This window comes from Mus pahari, chromosome 14, assembly GCF_900095145.1.
Source record: "Mus pahari chromosome 14, PAHARI_EIJ_v1.1, whole genome shotgun sequence".
Taxonomy (NCBI): domain Eukaryota; kingdom Metazoa; phylum Chordata; class Mammalia; order Rodentia; family Muridae; genus Mus; species Mus pahari.
In genome coordinates, this window is record NC_034603.1 from 41,648,825 (window position 1) to 41,667,426 (window position 18,602).

General features: G+C 35.9%; 1 protein-coding gene across 1 annotated transcript; it reads left to right on the forward strand.

Moving 5' to 3' along the window:
- The first annotated feature begins 7,577 nt into the window (after positions 1 to 7,577).
- On the forward strand, positions 7,578 to 8,516 carry LOC110331398 (olfactory receptor 1468-like). The gene has a single exon (XM_021211938.1). The coding sequence runs from the start codon at positions 7,578 to 7,580 to the stop codon at positions 8,514 to 8,516; it is 939 nt and encodes a 312-aa protein (XP_021067597.1).
- Positions 8,517 to 18,602: the final 10,086 nt, after the last annotated feature.

An 18,602-nucleotide genomic window follows, 5' to 3' on the forward strand; every position in this document is an offset into this window, starting at 1 on the left:
GAAAGGTTACTGTTGTAGAACAAAGGGTTTATAGCTGAGTTAGTGTTTACTTTTCTCCTCCAGTACTGTACAGAATACCTTCTATTACCATTAAAATATTCAGTAGGTGTAAAGGTTCTAGTTTGGTACCCATTTGACTCTCCACTAGATATCTTAGTACTATTTTCAACAATAGGACATTACCTTTAGTTTGTAAAGAAACTTTCAGTGCCCTGAATGTGTTTCATCTAATCAAGGAGTTGTTTAAAGGTGCCCGAAGGAAATCTAAAAACAACCCAGGCTATTGAAAAGCTATTGGTTGCTTTTTACCAATTGATGCTACAAATGTAAAGTATTCCAATTATTATGCAAAACATATTCATATACAGAAAAAGCACCCCAGTCTATCTCTCTCACTTTCTAAAATAATTCTCTCAAGAAGGACCACAGAACTTAGTATTTGCATAAGTGTTAAGGAGTTGACATATTTCTCTCTGATCCATATAAGTCTCAGTGCAAAAATTGAAAAGCATGTTCAGAAAGATGAAGGTAAGGTGCTCTCAATTTCACCTAAAGTATATAGCTGGCTCTGCTCCTGTGGCTAAAATAAGTTTAGGGACAGAAGACAGACAGTAGTATACAACATGTGGAGAGTTCCCAAGTCTGTGCTCTTGAGCTAGGGAATGTCTGAGCTTCTTGTCAGTTCTTCACTTCTGTGACTAAAGAGCTGAAATAAGACAAAGGACACTGCCAATAGGACAAAACAGTAAACAACAGATTGGGAAAAAATCTTTACCAATCCTAAATCCAATAGAGGACTAATATCCAATATATACAAAGAACTCAGGAAGTTAGACCCCAGAGAACCAAATAACCCTATTTTAAAAAATAGGATACAGAGCTAAACAATGAATTTTCAACTGAGGACACTCAAATGACTGAGAAGAACCTAAAGAAATGTTGAACATCCTTAATCATCAGGGAAATGCAAATTGAAAAAAAAAGAACATGAGATTCCACCTCACACCAGTCAGAACTGCTAAGATCAAAAACTCAGGTAACAGCAGACGCTGGTGAGGATATGGATAAAGAAAAACTCTCCTCCAGTGTTGGTGGGATTGCAAGCTGGTACAATCACTTTGTAAATCAGTTTGACAGTTCATCGGAAAATTGAACATAGTACTACCTGAAGACCCAGCTCTACCACTCCTCGGCACATACCCAAAAGATGCTCCAACATATAACAAGAACACATGCTGCACTATGGTTATAGCAGCCTTATTTATAATATCCAGAAGCTGAAAACAATCCAGATGTCCTTCAACAGAGGAATGGATTCAGAAAATGTGGTACATTTACACAATAGAGTACTGTTCAGCTGTTAAAAACAATGACTTCATGAAATTCTTAGGCAAATGGATGGAATGAAAAATATCCTAAGTGAGGTAACACAATCACAAAAGAACACACAGTATATGCACTCACTGATAAGTGGATATTAGCCCCAAAGCTCAGATACAACTCACAGATCATATGAAGCTCAAAAAGAAGGGAAACCAAAGTATGGATGATTCAGTCCTTCCTAGAAGGAGAAACGAAATACTTATGGGAGCTAGAAGGTGAGGGACTTGGTAGGAAGGGAGGGGAATTGGGGGCAGAATAATGTATGGGAGGAGAGATAGGGATGATATACAGAAGTTCAGGAAATAGAGCAAAGGTGTGTAGCAATGGGGGATGGAGATCTGGGGGTAGCCACCAGCAAGTCCCAGATTCTAGGAATGCAAGGGGCTCCCAGAACCCAACAGGGATGACATTAGCTGAAATGCCCAACAAAGGAGAGGGAGAACCTGTAAAGACCATATCCATTGGTGAGGCAAAGCCCCCGGTTGGGGGATGGAGCCACATGCTCATCTCCAAATTTTTAACCCAAAATTGCTCCTGTCTAAAGGAAATGTTGAGACAGAGTGTGGAGCAGAGACTGAAGGAAAGGCCATCCAGAGACTGCCCCATCTGGAGATCCACCCCATATACAGACACCAAACCCAGACAATATTGTGGCTGCCAAGAAATGCTTGCTGACAGGAGCCTAATATAGCTGTTTTCTGAGAGGCTCTGCCAGAGCCTGAAAAATACAGAGATGGATGCTCACAGACAACCATTGGACTGAGCAAGGGGACCCCAATGTAAGAGTTAGAGAAAGAACTCAGAGATCTGAAGGGGCTTGCAACCCATAGGAAGAACATCAATATCAACCAGCCAGACCCCCAGAGCTCCCAAGAACTAAACCACTAACCAACATGGACACATGCCTCCATCCACATATGTAGCAGAGAATGGGCTTGTCAGGCAAAATGGGAGGAGATCCCTTGGTCCTGTGAAGTCTCGATGTGTAAGGGAATGCCAGGGCAATGAGGTGGGTGGGGGTGCACCCTCATAGAAGCAGAGGGAGGGGGATGGTATAGGGGTTTTCAGAGGAGAAACTGGGAAAGGGGATAACATTTGAAATGTAAATAAAGAAAATATCCAATTAAAAAAATAAAACAACCAATAAAAATAAAGTCTAAAAAATAAAGAAGGAAGAAGAAGGAGGAGGAAAAGGAGAAGAGGAGGAGGAACAGGAGGAGGAAGATAAGGAGGAGAAGGAAGAAAAGGCTATTCTAGTCATGTTTTCAGATGTTTCTGTTCTTGGCCACGTGATTTAACATTCCTTATCTCACATTAAAGTATACATCAATAGAAGCATATGGGAGAAAACGACTGTTGAACTCATGACAACCAGTAAGCAGTGAGAGGGGGAGAGACAGAGACAGAAACAGAGAGACAGAGAGACAGACACAGACAAACACACAAAGAGCACACATGCACACACACACACACAGAGAGAGAGAGAGAGAGACAGACAGACAGACAGACAGACAGACAGACAGACAGAGAGAGACAAAGAGAGACAAAGAGACAGAGAGAGAGAGGATGGGGTGGTGATGATGATGATGATGAAGATGATGATGATGATGATGATGATGATGATGATGATGATGATGATGATGATGCAACAGAAGCAAGTGTACTCTTCAAAATCTGCTTGTGGTCTACCTCCTCCAAACGTGTGCTACATCTTAGCTTCTCCAATTTCTTCATAATGCTATCACATTGTGACCCATCATTGGATGGATCTCTTGACTGGGTCAGGGTTGTAAAGATACCATCATGTCTGCAAAGCCCTTTGAATACTGCATTTGCAACAAACCCTTCAACGTACAAGTTTGAGGAAATATATCCAATCAAATCATAGTACTTCTGTAAAATATTACACAAAAAGCAGGGTTGTCACTCCATGTGAGATGAATGATATTCATCAATAAAGTATTGAATTTTTTCACAACTAGAATAGAGATTAGGACTTATAACACTGGTTAATTTAGAGGTACCATATAGTGTTTTCATGCAAATGTAAGTGCAATATATAATCCAATTATTGTAAGACAAATAAATATGTAGATTCCTCTGGAATGAAAATTTTCAGTATAACACTAGATAAAGCATCTCTGCAGCATCTGAATCAGATGATGAGAGTCAAGTGCTACAGGACTGAGAGCGGGAGTTAATATGTCATCTATGGACCTGTGAACGGTGGTAGGTATATATGGTGGGACAGGGGGCTGTAAAGTTTCACCTGGAAAGGTAAGGAGCCATAGACTTTTAAAATACATTTACCTGAAAAAGAATTGGACATGATTTGAAGGAGTTAATTTTCTTATCTATTGACATATGTAGAAATTGCCTCATAAACAGCTGATAGTTGTTAGTAGCATGTGTATCTCTCCTGGGGACTGTTTACAGCAAGTTAGGTTGTAAGGAGAGTGGGTAATCTGAGAATCTTTCCAAAAGCATGTGGTTCTCTTAGTATGATGTCACAAAATCTGAATGTTCTAGGTTGAATTATCATACTTTTAATATATTTACATCATGCAGAGTATTGTGCTTAAGTACTTTAGGATTCTTCCAAATGTACCTTTAACATTCCATAAAATATGTTCTGGACATGCAAGATACCCGTCAACTTCCAATGGAATCAATGACTACACATCCACATATGAGTTCCATGCTGTTACCACCTTCCCATAAACAGAGCTAGATGTCAAGGCTGGATCTCTCACAGTTACAGGAACCTTAATTTTTCCAGAATGGTTCTGGCTAATTAATGTGTCTTTAGTGAGTTATTCCAGGGTCTGGACCCCAGAGATTAAGTTCCCTCAGGCTCAGGGCTGGGTATTGTGGAAGACACGAGGGGGGACAATACACAGATTGTGAACATACAGGCATTAGTTCACAGTTCTGCAATTAATATAGGAAGAGGGGCTCAGGCCGGTGTCCCAGAGTCACTTGAATACATCCTAGGTGAGTTGAGAAGGATGGTCTAGTTTTCCCGGATTGTATGATAGTCTTCAGTGTGGAGTTTTAGATTTTATATTTCTCTGTTTGATACCTCTCTGTCTTTCAAGTTTTCATACCTTCTACAAGTATGCTAACTACTGTTTTCCAGATATATTTTGATGACATTATTCATTTATATCATTATATATTATATTCTTAACTACCTCTATCACTTCAGTGTAACCACAGATCTCTAGTCCACACTAGACTGGGTTTTATACAGTACTTGTTATTTTTTTATTTTAAAGTTATCTGAAGAAATTTGAAAACATAATGAATTAATGTCAGATCTCCCAATTTTCCTGAAGGCACTAGTGAACTGTAAATTTCATATGAGAAATAGAACTTCAATTTTTCTTAAACAAACAAACAAAAAAACAACTAATAATCTCTCAATTAAAAGGTGGCTAAGTCAATTTAAAACAGCAATGCTCTGTCTTTGGGTGTGAATTAAAAATGTAATATTTTAATCAAAAAGTAACATCAACATTTTAATAAACATAGTGGTGAACTTTCATTCACATTAAAATTTAAAGGCACTATCTTAGATGATCCTTAGGATATCTGTAGCCAGGGAACTTGGATTCCCATGGCTCTGGGAATCATGAAGCTGCTTACTTCATGCAACATTTGCACATCAACTTTCTTATCTGTGATTCCTAGTCACACTCAACACCAGAAATGTTATTTTCTCAGTTATATGAAAAGCTAATCTTCTGACAAACGGTCTCTGAGTTTTCAGTAGATATTTTCCTTCCCTTAATGTTGACAGATAACTGTGAAATATAAAACATGTTAATCAAGACAAATTAATCATTTTAAGGGGGAGATATATGCAGTCTGTCTTCCAGCAAGTTTTATGTTTCATTTATAAGATTTAATCTATAGTGAGTTTTATTGAAGTTAGATTATCTCAGAAATCAAAAATAGACATAGGATATCCACATAAAGTGGGCTTAAAGGTAGAAAATAATTGTAAGAAAAAGTATAAATTAAGGTCAATATTTAATAAATCAAATCCCTGGATTAGAAACTGGCCAATCTGAAAAGTGTATGTGGACTGATATTCAGGACACATCTGGACACTATTGTCATGAAACTAAAGGAACTGAGCAGCCAGAGTCTTTTCTTCTTTAGAAGGTGGCATATTTTTCATCACTGCCTTCAGTTGTGTTTATAAAGACATCACATTATGCCAGGTAATTTGACTCACTCAAAGTGTACTGAGGTGAATGTTAATCCAATTGTATAATGTGTACAATAATAGTAGAAGAAGCAAGCAGAGATAACACATAAAATTAGTGAGAACTTGGGTCATGCATATTGGAGAAAGAGGTGACATATGACTAGCATAGAAATATTTCCACACTTACTAAAATTGTCACCATACTTTTTCTTAACATACTGATTATCAGTGACATCACATGCAATGAAGTGTAATGATGTGCAGAATTATCATTTGATTTGGTAACATGAGTTAGTCTCAAACACAGAGGTCTATGCTATTGTCCATGTGTGCAAACTATAACAGAAAGTCAAAAGTAGGAGGAAAGAACTAGCCCAAGAAAGTTTTGTCAGGAAAGAATTAACCGTGTTAGAGATTCTAATTGCATAGAGCATTAAAGTCTTTGAAAAAAATGACTGCATTTTCTTTTTTTTTTTTTTTTTTTTTTGGTTTTTCGAGACAAGGTTTCTCTGTATAGCCTTGGCTGTCCTGGAACTCACTTTGTAGACCAGGCTGGCCTCAANCTCAGAAATCCGCCTGCCTCTGCTTCCTGAGTGCTGGGATTAAAGGCGTGCGCCACCATGCCCGGCCCATGACTGCATTTTCTATTGGAAAATGCAGATAATAATATTAATGATGTATTGGGTTAATACAGTCAACAAGCAGGATTTCCCTGTTGCAGGTCAAAGACATTCATGCCTTTCCAGAGTAGAATCTACAATCTGTTGGAGTCAGACTGAAGCACTGGGTGCTGTGTGATGAGTACCAGACACTGTGAGGAAAAGCTAGTAGTGTTTACCAACTCTAGAGAGATTTAGGACGTTTATCTTACAAAGCCAGAGATACTAAAGTATAAATGGCAATCCAGAAGAGTGGAAGAAAATAGAAGAAATTGTCAGGCAGATGCAATACTGGGTGTGAAAGGCAGAACACTGTAAAATATACCCTAAATCCAGCATAGCCGGAGACTATAATACAGAGTATTTGTATGGCCAAATGTGACTGTGGAGGAAGGGAAACTTAGGGACAACAATGTGAAGTGTGTCCCTGAAAGATGTGTATATTTTATCATCCAAGTACTGATAATCCAACAAGCATTCGATTAGAAAAGAAAAAATGATTTGATTTTTTACTTTACGTGTAAAGAGCAAAGCAAAGCTCTTTTAGGAATGTATGGGGGTTCAGAATCGGAGTGAAGTGAGACATGGATTCAATAGTTCAAGTGGGACAATAATTTCTTAGTAAAAATTGGGATAAATAAAATATGAACTTCAGTATCTATAGCATTTATTAATGTAGTATAATAGTGAAAGAAATGAATGAATGAAATAAAATTATCAGATTACATCTTTGATCACAGATTACTTTGAATGATATGAAAGAGTGAAGAATGATGGGATAGCAGAGAAAGGGTCTGAATATGGGAGTTTTGTTTGGAATCTGCTGTGTTTACAAGGTCTGCAGCACATTCTAGGGAAAATTCATTCATCCTTAGAAATCAGAGTTCTGAGGATAAGATAGAAAGAAATCCAACCTAAGTCTTAAGTTATAATGTAAGCCATTACAAGAAGTTCTCATCCCTGAAGATTTATAATCATAAAATAAGACAATCTTCATGAGGCCTAAAGAACACTGAAATGCAAGAAACTTGCAGAAGTGAACCAACTCATAATCACTGAGGCCATATAACCAACTCAGAAATAAGAGAAAAGCCAACATATATTGTATCTCAGATAAGAGGAGAATTTAAAGGATAAAATATTGAAACACATATAAGGAACCAAAGAATTCATTGTTATAGAAATTCTAGCTATTGGGAATACAAAGATAATGTGATGAATATAAGATTATCATAAAGCACTTGTCTTCCATATGTGTTCATTTAAATTATATATTCATAGGTAGCCTACATTACCTTTACAGATACTACAGAAGGATCATGCCAGGAAACAAGAACCAGACTGCCATCTCTCAGTTCCTACTCCTGGGCCTGCCCATCCCCCAAGAGTTCCAGCACCTGTTCTATGCCCTGTTCCTGGCCATGTACATCACCACTGTCCTGGGGAACCTCACCATCATCATTCTTATTCGACTGGACTCCCATCTCCACACACCCATGTACTTCTTTCTCAGTAATTTGTCCTTTACTGACCTCTGCTTTTCCTCTGTCACAATGCCCAAATTGCTGCTGAACATGCAGAGTCAAGTTCCTTCCATCCCCTATGCAGGCTGTCTGACACAAATGTACTTCTTTCTGTATTTTGGAGACCTTGAGAGTTTCCTCCTTGTGGCCATGGCCTATGACCGCTACGTGGCCATCTGCTTCCCCCTTCATTACATGAGCATCATGAGCCCCAGGCTCTGTGTGAGTCTGGTGCTGCTGTCCTGGGTGCTGACCATGTCCCATGCCATGCTGCACACTTTGCTCTTAACTAGGTTGTCTTTCTGTGAAAACAATGTCATCCCCCATTTTTTCTGTGATCTGTCTGCTCTCCTGAAGCTGGCCTGCTCTGATATTCGCATTAATGAGTTGGTGATATTGATCATAGGAGGGCTTGTTGTTATACTTCCATTTCTACTCATCACAGTGTCTTATGCACGCATCATCTCCTCCATCCTCAAGGTTCCTTCAACTCAAGGCATCCACAAGGTCTTCTCCACTTGTGGTTCTCACCTGTCTGTGGTGTCACTGTTCTATGGGACAATTATTGGCCTCTACTTATGTCCATCTGCTAATAACTCCACTCTGAAGGAGACTGTCATGTCTATGATGTACACAGTGGTGACTCCCATGCTGAACCCCTTTATCTACAGCCTGAGGAACAGAGACATGAAGGGAGCTCTTAAAAGAGTGATTCAAAAGAAAACTATCTTTTGACCATGATCACTGCATTTCAGATGATTTTATGAAGTAATTGAGTAGTATGAAATTGCTAGACCAAGAGCAAATGTAGTTCCTGCTCCTCCTCATACAACTGCTGCTGCTGCTGCTGCTGCTGCTGCTGCTGCTGCTGCTGTTGCTTCTGCCAATCCTGCTCTTGTTTTTTGCTGCCTGTTGCTTCTTGCTTGATGGTTGTTAGTTGGAAATATTCTGGGAAGAAGATCAAAATTATCCCAGGGAACCCAATGACCCTAATCATCAAGATGTAATCTAAGGAAATCCAATCCCCCCTTTCCCTCTAGCCTTCTTTCTCTCCTACCTAGTGTTGTCTGGTTAGTCGTGAAACCTGCAAAGATGGAATGTATAAATATGAACTCATAATTAGCCAAAACTCTGCCCACAAGCACTCTTATGCTATACTTTTCTAAATGAAGTTTCAATTCCATACAACATTAACATGTGTCCTGGGATCTTATCATTGTGTTCTGAACTTTTTTCTCCTATGTTTCACTTTTAAAATATGCTTCATGACCGGATTTCAATATTCACAACAGACAGAAATCTCATCATCCATGATATATGATAATGACTCCCACATATAGCATCCTATAGAAAACTGCACACAAGTTTGTATCTAAATGTTCTCCTCATCCTAATTTGTTTTCATTGCTATGTAATCTTTTCCATGATGGCTTTGCCCTAAATAAACTTTTGTAAAACTGTCACTACAATATTGAATTTTGTAGGAATTATCTTATGTTCAATGGCTGTAATTTTGCTCCAATGAGGCAATGAGCTGGAGGTGAATAGTTTATATTTTAAGGATTCTACTGCATGATCATTTGTATTATTAAATTTTGAGATCAAAAAATTTATAGATATGTATCTTTATTCTTCATATAAAGTCAAGTAGAGAAGGTAACCTGATTTGTTATGCACATTGAAAGTAGAGCTAAATAACCTCCGATATCACACAGTTTAAAAATATGAACCCATGTTTGAGGCATAAATGTGATTATCATACAATTTCTCTTCATTTTCTCTCACTCCTGAAAGAAAAGAGCCATATTCTTTTTAAAATCTTAGCATCAGGATGGCATGGATCAGACCTCCATTTATGTTGGATTTATTTATTCTGCTACCTCTTCTTATGGCAACCAACCTTCCCCATTTCATCACTTTATATCCCTTTCATATCCACTAGTATCCTAGATCTTCCTTCAGGACTCCCTTATGTTGTTCTTAATTGCCTCAAAGATAACCCCAAGTGTGGTCCTGTGGCAACAAATCCAATATGAAGAACCTTTAACTCTTTATGTGCTTCCCAAGAGTGACCTTTGTCTTTTGTTACATGTCTTGATTTATGATGGCACTTTCTATCTAGTTACCTGAGCAACCACATCTGTACATAGATAAAGTTCTTATGGAAATTCGACTCAGACATGGCACATTATCACATCATCAGAAAAGTAACTAAAATGTAAGGTGGTATCAGAGAGTAAGGTGTTGCTTTGAAGAACTGGATCATGTTGTTTTTGATTGATTGATCAGTTGGTTGGTTGATGGGTTGGTTGATTTTGTTAATTTCTTAGGAATGTGGAATATTTTGTAACTTTAAACTATGAAAGTCATTGAATGCTGTAAGTAGAGCTTAACGGACCATTCTAGTAGGACTCTGGAAGACATTTATGCTGAGAGAAATGCAGACTATGTAGAAACATCTCAATATATTTCAGATGGGAACAAAATTAACAACTAGTTTAGGTGCAGATTGCATGGTGTTTTAGCAGAAAATCTGGTTGACTTTCATCACCCTTGTCCTGGTAACATGGCTGAGAGTAATATTTAAATTGATGGACTAATTTCTTTCATAGAGAATTTTTCAATAATCGATAATAATTAGCAGAATCATTATTATCTATAGCATATATGTAGGATTTATATTAGGGTTCTGGGCAAAAAATAAAACAAGTCAAAAAATGTCCAGCTAGGAGTGAAAAGAATCCTTAAGATGGTTAATATTACAGCCAAGGAATGGGCTGGTAAAGAAACTGTAGTTGTTAAACAGATTAGCACAGTTAAGAAGCCTTCTCTGCACTGGAGCAATGTTAAGAGTAATCCCATGACAAGACCTATCCCAGCTAAGCTTCCAATTTGTAAAAAAGCATATGGGTGATTCAAAAAGGCCAGGCTCCAAACCAAGCTTATAGCTGTGGTTGACAGATATGGATACTCAGCTATGGATATACTGTGCTGTTATTAGAGACATGGAAGATTTGAGAATGAACGGTTCATAAAGTGTTCTTCCATGGTTTCAGGGAGCCTCCAACCACAGACAGAAAGTGAAGTGTAGGAGCCGAAAGGTCAAGAAACCATTGAATTAAGTTGTAAAATGGAATCCTGGATTTTATAAGAGAACCCAATATATTGAAGATGCAAGAACTATGAGTAAGTAGAAACAGACCAAGGGAGATGTAAATGTAAAATCTGGAGACTAGAGCCATCTTAACCTTTTGATCATAGTTCCACACAACAGGAATGGAGTTGTAGAATTTGGTTTTGATCTTCTTGGTTTTGGTCTTTTTTAGATCTAAAACTGATTGTTTCCTTACTCCCACCCCTTTAATGTTAACAGATATTCTATTACATTATACCTAAGAATTATATTATTTTAATTTTTAAATTATAGGAGGCTATAGTTGAGAGATTCCTTTGAGTCTCAGAAAAGATTCTTCACTTTTAAACTGTATTGAGAGTATGAAAGCCATTGAACTATTAAAGTTGAATTAAGTGCACTGTGCTTTATGATATGGCCATGAGCCTATGGTGGCAGAGGAATTGAATGTGGTCATTTTAATAAAAATGTCCTCTGAATACTCTGGGTTTGACTACTTGGTACCTAGTTGGTGGCACTGTTTCAAAAGAGCAGTCTTGCCAGAAGAAGTATCACTTGGGTAAGGCTTGGAGAGTTTAAAGACTTATCTGATTTCTACTTTCAATACCTGATTCATGCTTGTTAAAAACATGAGATCATTACAGAAAACCAAAATCAATGAAAATGCCAAGAACATGTGGTCCTGGGGCGCCTAGTCCCAACTGATAGATACAGCTTCAACACAGCTCCTATAGCTCAGGTTCTAGGATAATCATGAAAGACAAGATAGAAAAAATATAATATCCAAAGAACAAGAAATGAAATTATGTTTGTCAGAGAAGCTATACCTATAGAGTCTCATCAACATGGTTCAAACAATGACAACAGACATGCTAACATGGGAAAGGAAAATCCCATGGAGCCTCAATTGAATAAAAATAACTATAGGTAAGTTATACTGAGAGTGGGTAACAAAAATAGCCTTCCCCAGGGATTACAACCCCAACTGGTTATTCAAAACCAAGAACACAGCCCTGAAATTATATACATAGAAGAATATGGACTTATCAGGCATACACATGCACACACACACACACACACACGTGCATGCGCATGCATACATATAGATAGAGAGATAGATGATAGAGAGATAGATAGATAGATAGATAGATAGATAGATAGATAGATAGATAGATAGAAATAGAGATATAACAAATTTAGCAATTAAAGAAAATAGGGCACAAAATTCAAAGAGAACAAGACTGCATTGGAGTATTTGAATGAAGTAAAGAAAGGAGAAAATAATATATAGTTTTATTTTAATCTCAACAAATAGAGCAATTTCTATAAAATAAGTATAAAGGTTCCTCAAATTTAAAAACAGTATTGCAGTATGCTATAACTAAGTGTCATTCATTTTGAGTAAATATGTTCAAAAAGATTTGGATGTATCTACACCTCTATACTCATTGTACAATGAGTAACAAAAGTTAATGTATGGAATCAGTATATATTTTATAAATGTCTTAGAAGTACAACCTCACCTTACGTATCTTTGACATTCATACACACACACACACACACACACACACACACACACACACACACAATCTGTATCTATATCTACATCTATGTCTGTGTCTACTTTTATGTCTACATGTTTGTCTCAGTCTCTGTCTTTGTCTCTGTATATGTATCTATATTGACATCTATGTCTATATAGATAATATAGCTATAGATATTTAAATATATCTGTATAAATAGCTATATTTATTAAGTTATTGAACATACCATTATACAGGCTATATATTTCTAAGTGATACAATCTTACTTTGTGTTTCTTTACCATCTCTTTCTCTTTTTCAATATCTCTATCTGTATCTCTATATGGATAGATAGATAGATAAATGCATCAATCCTGTAGAATATATATATATATATATATATATATATATATATATATATATATCATACATAGATGATAGATAGATAGAATATTTGCACCAAAATTTATGAAAATGTATACCTTCATGCTAAGGCACACAAAGGAAACCTAGTGATAGAAGGGGTTGCTATGATAAAAGTACAATAAACTCATATCCATAAATGTTATGAGAAACCCATCACTTTGGATAATTACTACATTCCAACAAGAATTAATTTTCCATCTTCTAAAAAACTAATCAAAGGTACAAAGAAAAATAGACCCTACTCTTAAATTATATCTGAAAGTGTATGAAAGAGCAAATATTTAGATTTGATTTAAAATCATACTCAAGAATTGGAAACACACACACACACTATATATATATATATATATATATATATATATATATATATATATATATATATGTATATATGCATATACAACATATACATATATATACATTATATATATCATATACATCATATACACATATACATATATATATATTTAAAAGGATACATCACTTTCTCATTCTTTATTTTATAAAAAATTTTTAAGAATTGTTAATTTTTAAATATTTTTAAAGATTTGACAAGAATATAAAAGAATTATTACAACAACATTTTAAAACTCCAAGAAAATATGATATACTATACAAGCATAAAATAGCATAATAAAAGAATCAAACTTGTAAAAACTAAATTCAATAAGTAGAATGACAGAATAAAGTTAAAATACAAATAACACTGGAAATGAGCAATTCAGTAAGCCAAATAAAGTCCTCAGTTGAAAGACTCACTAACAGTTTGGGAGAGGTGGGAAATGTAATGTGAGAGCAAGAATAAAAGGCATAGGATGGGAATTGCTCAATAAAGGCCAACTGAGAATTTAAAATACATGAGTAAACGTGGGAGAATTCTAGGACACCAGGAAAGAAAAAACCTTTGAACTATAGGAAAAGAAGAATGAGAAGAATGCCATGAAAATACATAGAATATACTCTGGACAAATCATGAAATAACCATTTTCAAACATGGAGAAATATATGTTCAACAAGTACAAGAAGCCTGCAGAACCCTAAAGACAAAGGACCAGAAAGAAAACATGCTGTGACTTAGTAAAAAGTTAAAATATTAAAGACACAGAATAAAAGATCAAGTCACTTGGGAAAACTCCCATAAGAATTACACCTGTTTATTGACAGAGACACCTAAAGACATAAGGTGCTAGAAAAATGTGTTTTAAGTTCTGAGAGAGCATATGCTTCAGCTCATAATACTATACCCATCAAAACTATCTATGAAAATTAAAAAAGAAATGAAAAGTTTCCATTATGAAAACAGCATAATTGATTTTTGTGGCCACTATGCCAGCCCTCATGGGAGGATAACTACAAACTGAAGAGAAGGATAAATACAACAAAGTTGCCAAAAGTCAGTAAAAATTCATTATAATTAATCCAAAAGAAGTCTAAGATAACAAAAAAATTAATAAAATGACTAGTTCTAAGGAAAATATTTTACAAATAACTGCATAATAATGCATTAACGCTCTTGATTTCCCCAGCAAAATGGCACAGTTCAGCAGTCTGTATTAGGAAACAGAAGTTACCCTTGAGAATATACCCAAAAGAAGCCCCATCTTGTCACAGGGATACATTTTCAGTATGTTCATAGTGGCCTTGTTTGTGATAGCCAGAAGCTGGAAACAACCTAGATGCCCCAAGACAGAAGAATGGATACAGAAAACATGGTTCATTTACACAATGGAATACTACTCAGCTATTAAGAATGAGGACATCCTGAGTTTTTCAAGTAAATGGATGGAACTAGAAAATATTGTTCTGAGTAAGGTAACTTAGACCCAAAAGGACACACATGGTATGTACTCACTAATAAGCATATATTAGCCACAAAATGTACAGAATGCCCAAGATACAGTCCACTGTAGCCATCCAGCAGTCATGTACTAACTGGGTTTTCTTGAAAGGGCGTCTGGAAATGAAAAAGTTATGAGGGGGCAGGGTGAGAGAAGAATAAAGCCAAGACAAGGTTCTGATCAAGGCTTCAAGTTCAATATTCAGCACTGCATTTATATAGGACAAGCCCAAAGACCCCATCCTTTGTTTCATCTGGATTCTGTTGCAAAGCAAGGTCAGCAGGCAGACGATTCTTCTAAGTTCCTGTAGAATCTTGCTCATGCAACCAAGGCAGATGACTTCACTTAAAGCATGTACTACCAAGGCAGTATTGTGCTTAAGTACTTTAGAAATCTTCCAAATGCACCTTTAACATTCCATAAAATATGTTCTGGGCATGAAAGATACCTGTCAACCCCCAATGGAATCAATGACTACACATCCACCTATGAGTTCCATGCCATTACTACCTTACCCTAAATGGAACCAGATGTCATCAGGAGTGGATCACTCACAGTTGCAGGATTCTTAATTGTTCCAGAATGTTTCTAGCTAATTAATGTGTCTTTAGTGAGTTATTACAGGGTTCAGACCCCAGAGAACAAGTTCCCTCAGGCCCAGAGCTGAGTATAGTAGAAGACAAGAGCAGGGATAATACACTGATTATGAACATAGAGGCATTACTTCACAGATCTGCAATTAATATGAGAACAGGACCTCAGTCTGGTGTCACGGAGTTGACTGAATACATCCTACATGAGTTGGGAAGGATGATCTAGTTTACCCAGGTTGTATGGTATTCTTCATTGTGCGGTTTTACATGTAATATTTCTCTATTCAATACTTCTCTGTCTTTCATGTTTTCCTACCTTATACAAGCATGTTAACTACAGTTTTTTAGATATATTTTGATGATAATATTCATTTATATCACTATATATAATATAACAACTGCTATCACTTCAGTGTAACAACAGCTCTCTAGTCCACACAGGTTTTATGCAGTGTTAATTAATTTTTTATTTTAATGTTATCTGAAGAGATTTCAAAAGAAATGGATTGATTTCATATCATTCAATTCTTCTGAAGAAACTAATGACCTGTAAATTTCATATTAGAAATGGAACTTATGAGTTCCAGGACAGCAAGGGCTGTACGGAGAAACCCAGTCTTGAAAAAAAAAAAAAGCAAAACAAAAAAAGGAAATGGTACTTTAATTTTTCTAAAGAAAAGTGTCTATCAATTAAAAGGTGTTAAGTCCATTTAAAACAGCAATGCCCTGTCTTTGGGTGTGAATTAAAAATGTAGTATTTAAATCAAAGAGTAACATCAACATTTTAGTAAATATACTGGTGAGTTTTCACTCACATTAAATTTTCAGGCACCATTTTAGATGATTCTCAGGTTACTGTAGCCAGGGACCATGGATTCCTATGTCTCTGGGAAACATGAAGCACTTTACTTCATGCAGCATTTGCACATCAACTTTCTCATCTATGATTTCTAGTCACACAACACCAGAAATGCTATCTTTTCAGTTACATAGGAAGCAAACTTCTGACAGATTCTGTGTTTTCCGTACATATTTTCTTTTCCTTGATGCCCTTAATGTTGGCAGATAACTGTGAAATATAAAATTTGTTAATTAAGATGAATTAAGCATTTTTAAGAGGGAGATGTAAGCAGACAGTCTTTCTGAAAATCTTTATGTTTTTTTGTCAGTTTCAATATATCATGTGTTTTATTGAAATTGGAATATTTCAGAAATCCAAAGCAGCCATATTATATCAACACATAAATGTGCATAAAGGTTTGAAATTGATTGTAAGAGAGATAAAGTGTAATTAAGGTCAATTTTAAATAAATCAGATATCTGGATTAGGAACTGAATAATCTGAAAACTGTATGTGGACTGATATCCAGAGCAGACCTGGAAACTGTGGTCTTGTGACTAAAAGCACTCAACAGCCAGAGTATTTTCTTCCTTAGGAGATAGCTGATTTTTTTCATCAGACTTTTCATCAAAGTTTTCAGTTGTATGTATAAGGCTATCACATTATGCCAGGTAATTTGGCACACTCAAAGTGTACTGTGGTAAATGTAAATGAAATTGCACAGTGTGTATAATACTAATAGAATGAACAAGCAGAGTTTAGATATAACATTAATGAGAACTTGGGACATGCATATTAGAGAAGAAGGTCACACAAGACTAGCATAGAAATATTCCCACTCTTACTGAAATTGCCACCATATTTTTCTTAGCATACTGATATCAATGACATCACATGAAATGAAGTATAACAATGTGCAGGGTATCATTTGATTTGGAAACAAGAGTAAGTCTCAAACATAAAGCTCTACGATATTGTCCCTGTGTGCAAATTTCAAAACTAGGGGTGATGGACTAACCCAAGAAATTCTTGTCAGGGAAGACTTATCAGTGGTAGAGATTCTAATTTCACATAGCATTGCTGTTTTTGAAAAAAAAAATCCTACTGCACAGTGGAGCTAATAGTATTAATGATGTACTGGGTAAATGCAGTCAACAAGCAGGATTTCCCTGTTGCAGGTCAAAGGCAGACATGCCTTTCCAGAATGGAATTTACAGTCCATTCTAGTCAGTTATAAGAAGTTGACTTAAGCATTGGGTGCTGTAGGATGAGTACCAGACACTGTGAGGAAAAGCTAGTAGTTCTCACCTACTCTAGACATACTTGGGAGTATTATCTTAGAAATCCAGAGATACTGAAGTATAAATGAAAATCCAGGAGAATGGGAGCAAATAGAAGAAATTGCCAGGCAGATGGAATATCAGGTGTGAAAGGTAGAACACTGTAAAATATACCCTAAAGATCAACATAGCTGAAGATTATAATACAGAGTATTTGTATGAGCAAATGTGACTGTGGAGATAGGGAAACTTAGGGACATCAATGTGAACTGTGTCCCTGAAAGAAATTTGTATTTTAACATCCAAGCACTGAGAATCCAACAAACAATCAACTAGAAAAGAAGGACAATTTGATTTTTCACTTTATATATAAAGAGCTAAAAAAAAAAAAAAAAGCTCTTTTAGGAATGTATGGGGGTTCAGAATCGCAGAGTGAATTAAGACATGGATTCAATAGTTTAAGTGGGATAATTGTTTGTCTATTTTAGTAATAATTAGGATAAAGAATATGTACTTCATATCTATAGCATTTAATAATGGAGTATAAGTAGTGAAAGAAATGAATGAATGAAATAAAATTATCAGATTACATCTTTGATCACAGATTACTTTGAATGATAGGAAAGAGTGAAGAAGGATGGGATAGAGTAGGAAGAGGCTGAATGTGGGGGGTTTTGTTTGGAATCTGCTGTGTTTACAAGGTCTGCAGCACATTCTAGGGAATATTCATTCATCCTTAGAAAACAGAGTACTGAGGATAAGATAGAAAGAAATCCAACCTGAGTCTTAATTTGTAATGTAAGCCATTCAACTACATGAAGTTCTCATTGCTGAAGATTTATAATCATAAAATAAGACCATCTTCACTGAGACCGAAGGAACATTAAGATGCAAAAAAATTAAAAGAGGTGAACCAAATCATAATCCCTGAGGCCACATAACTAACTCAGAAATAAGAGAAAAGCCAAAGTATTTTGTATCTCAGATAAGAGTAGAATTTAAAGCGTGAAATATTGAAACACATATAAGATATCAAATAATTTATTGTTATAGAAATTAAAGCTCTTCACTGCATAGAGACAATGTGATAAATATTAGATTATTATAAAGCCCTTGTCTTATGTATATGTTCATTTTATTATATATTTACAGGTAGACTTACACTTACACATATTACAGGAAGATATATC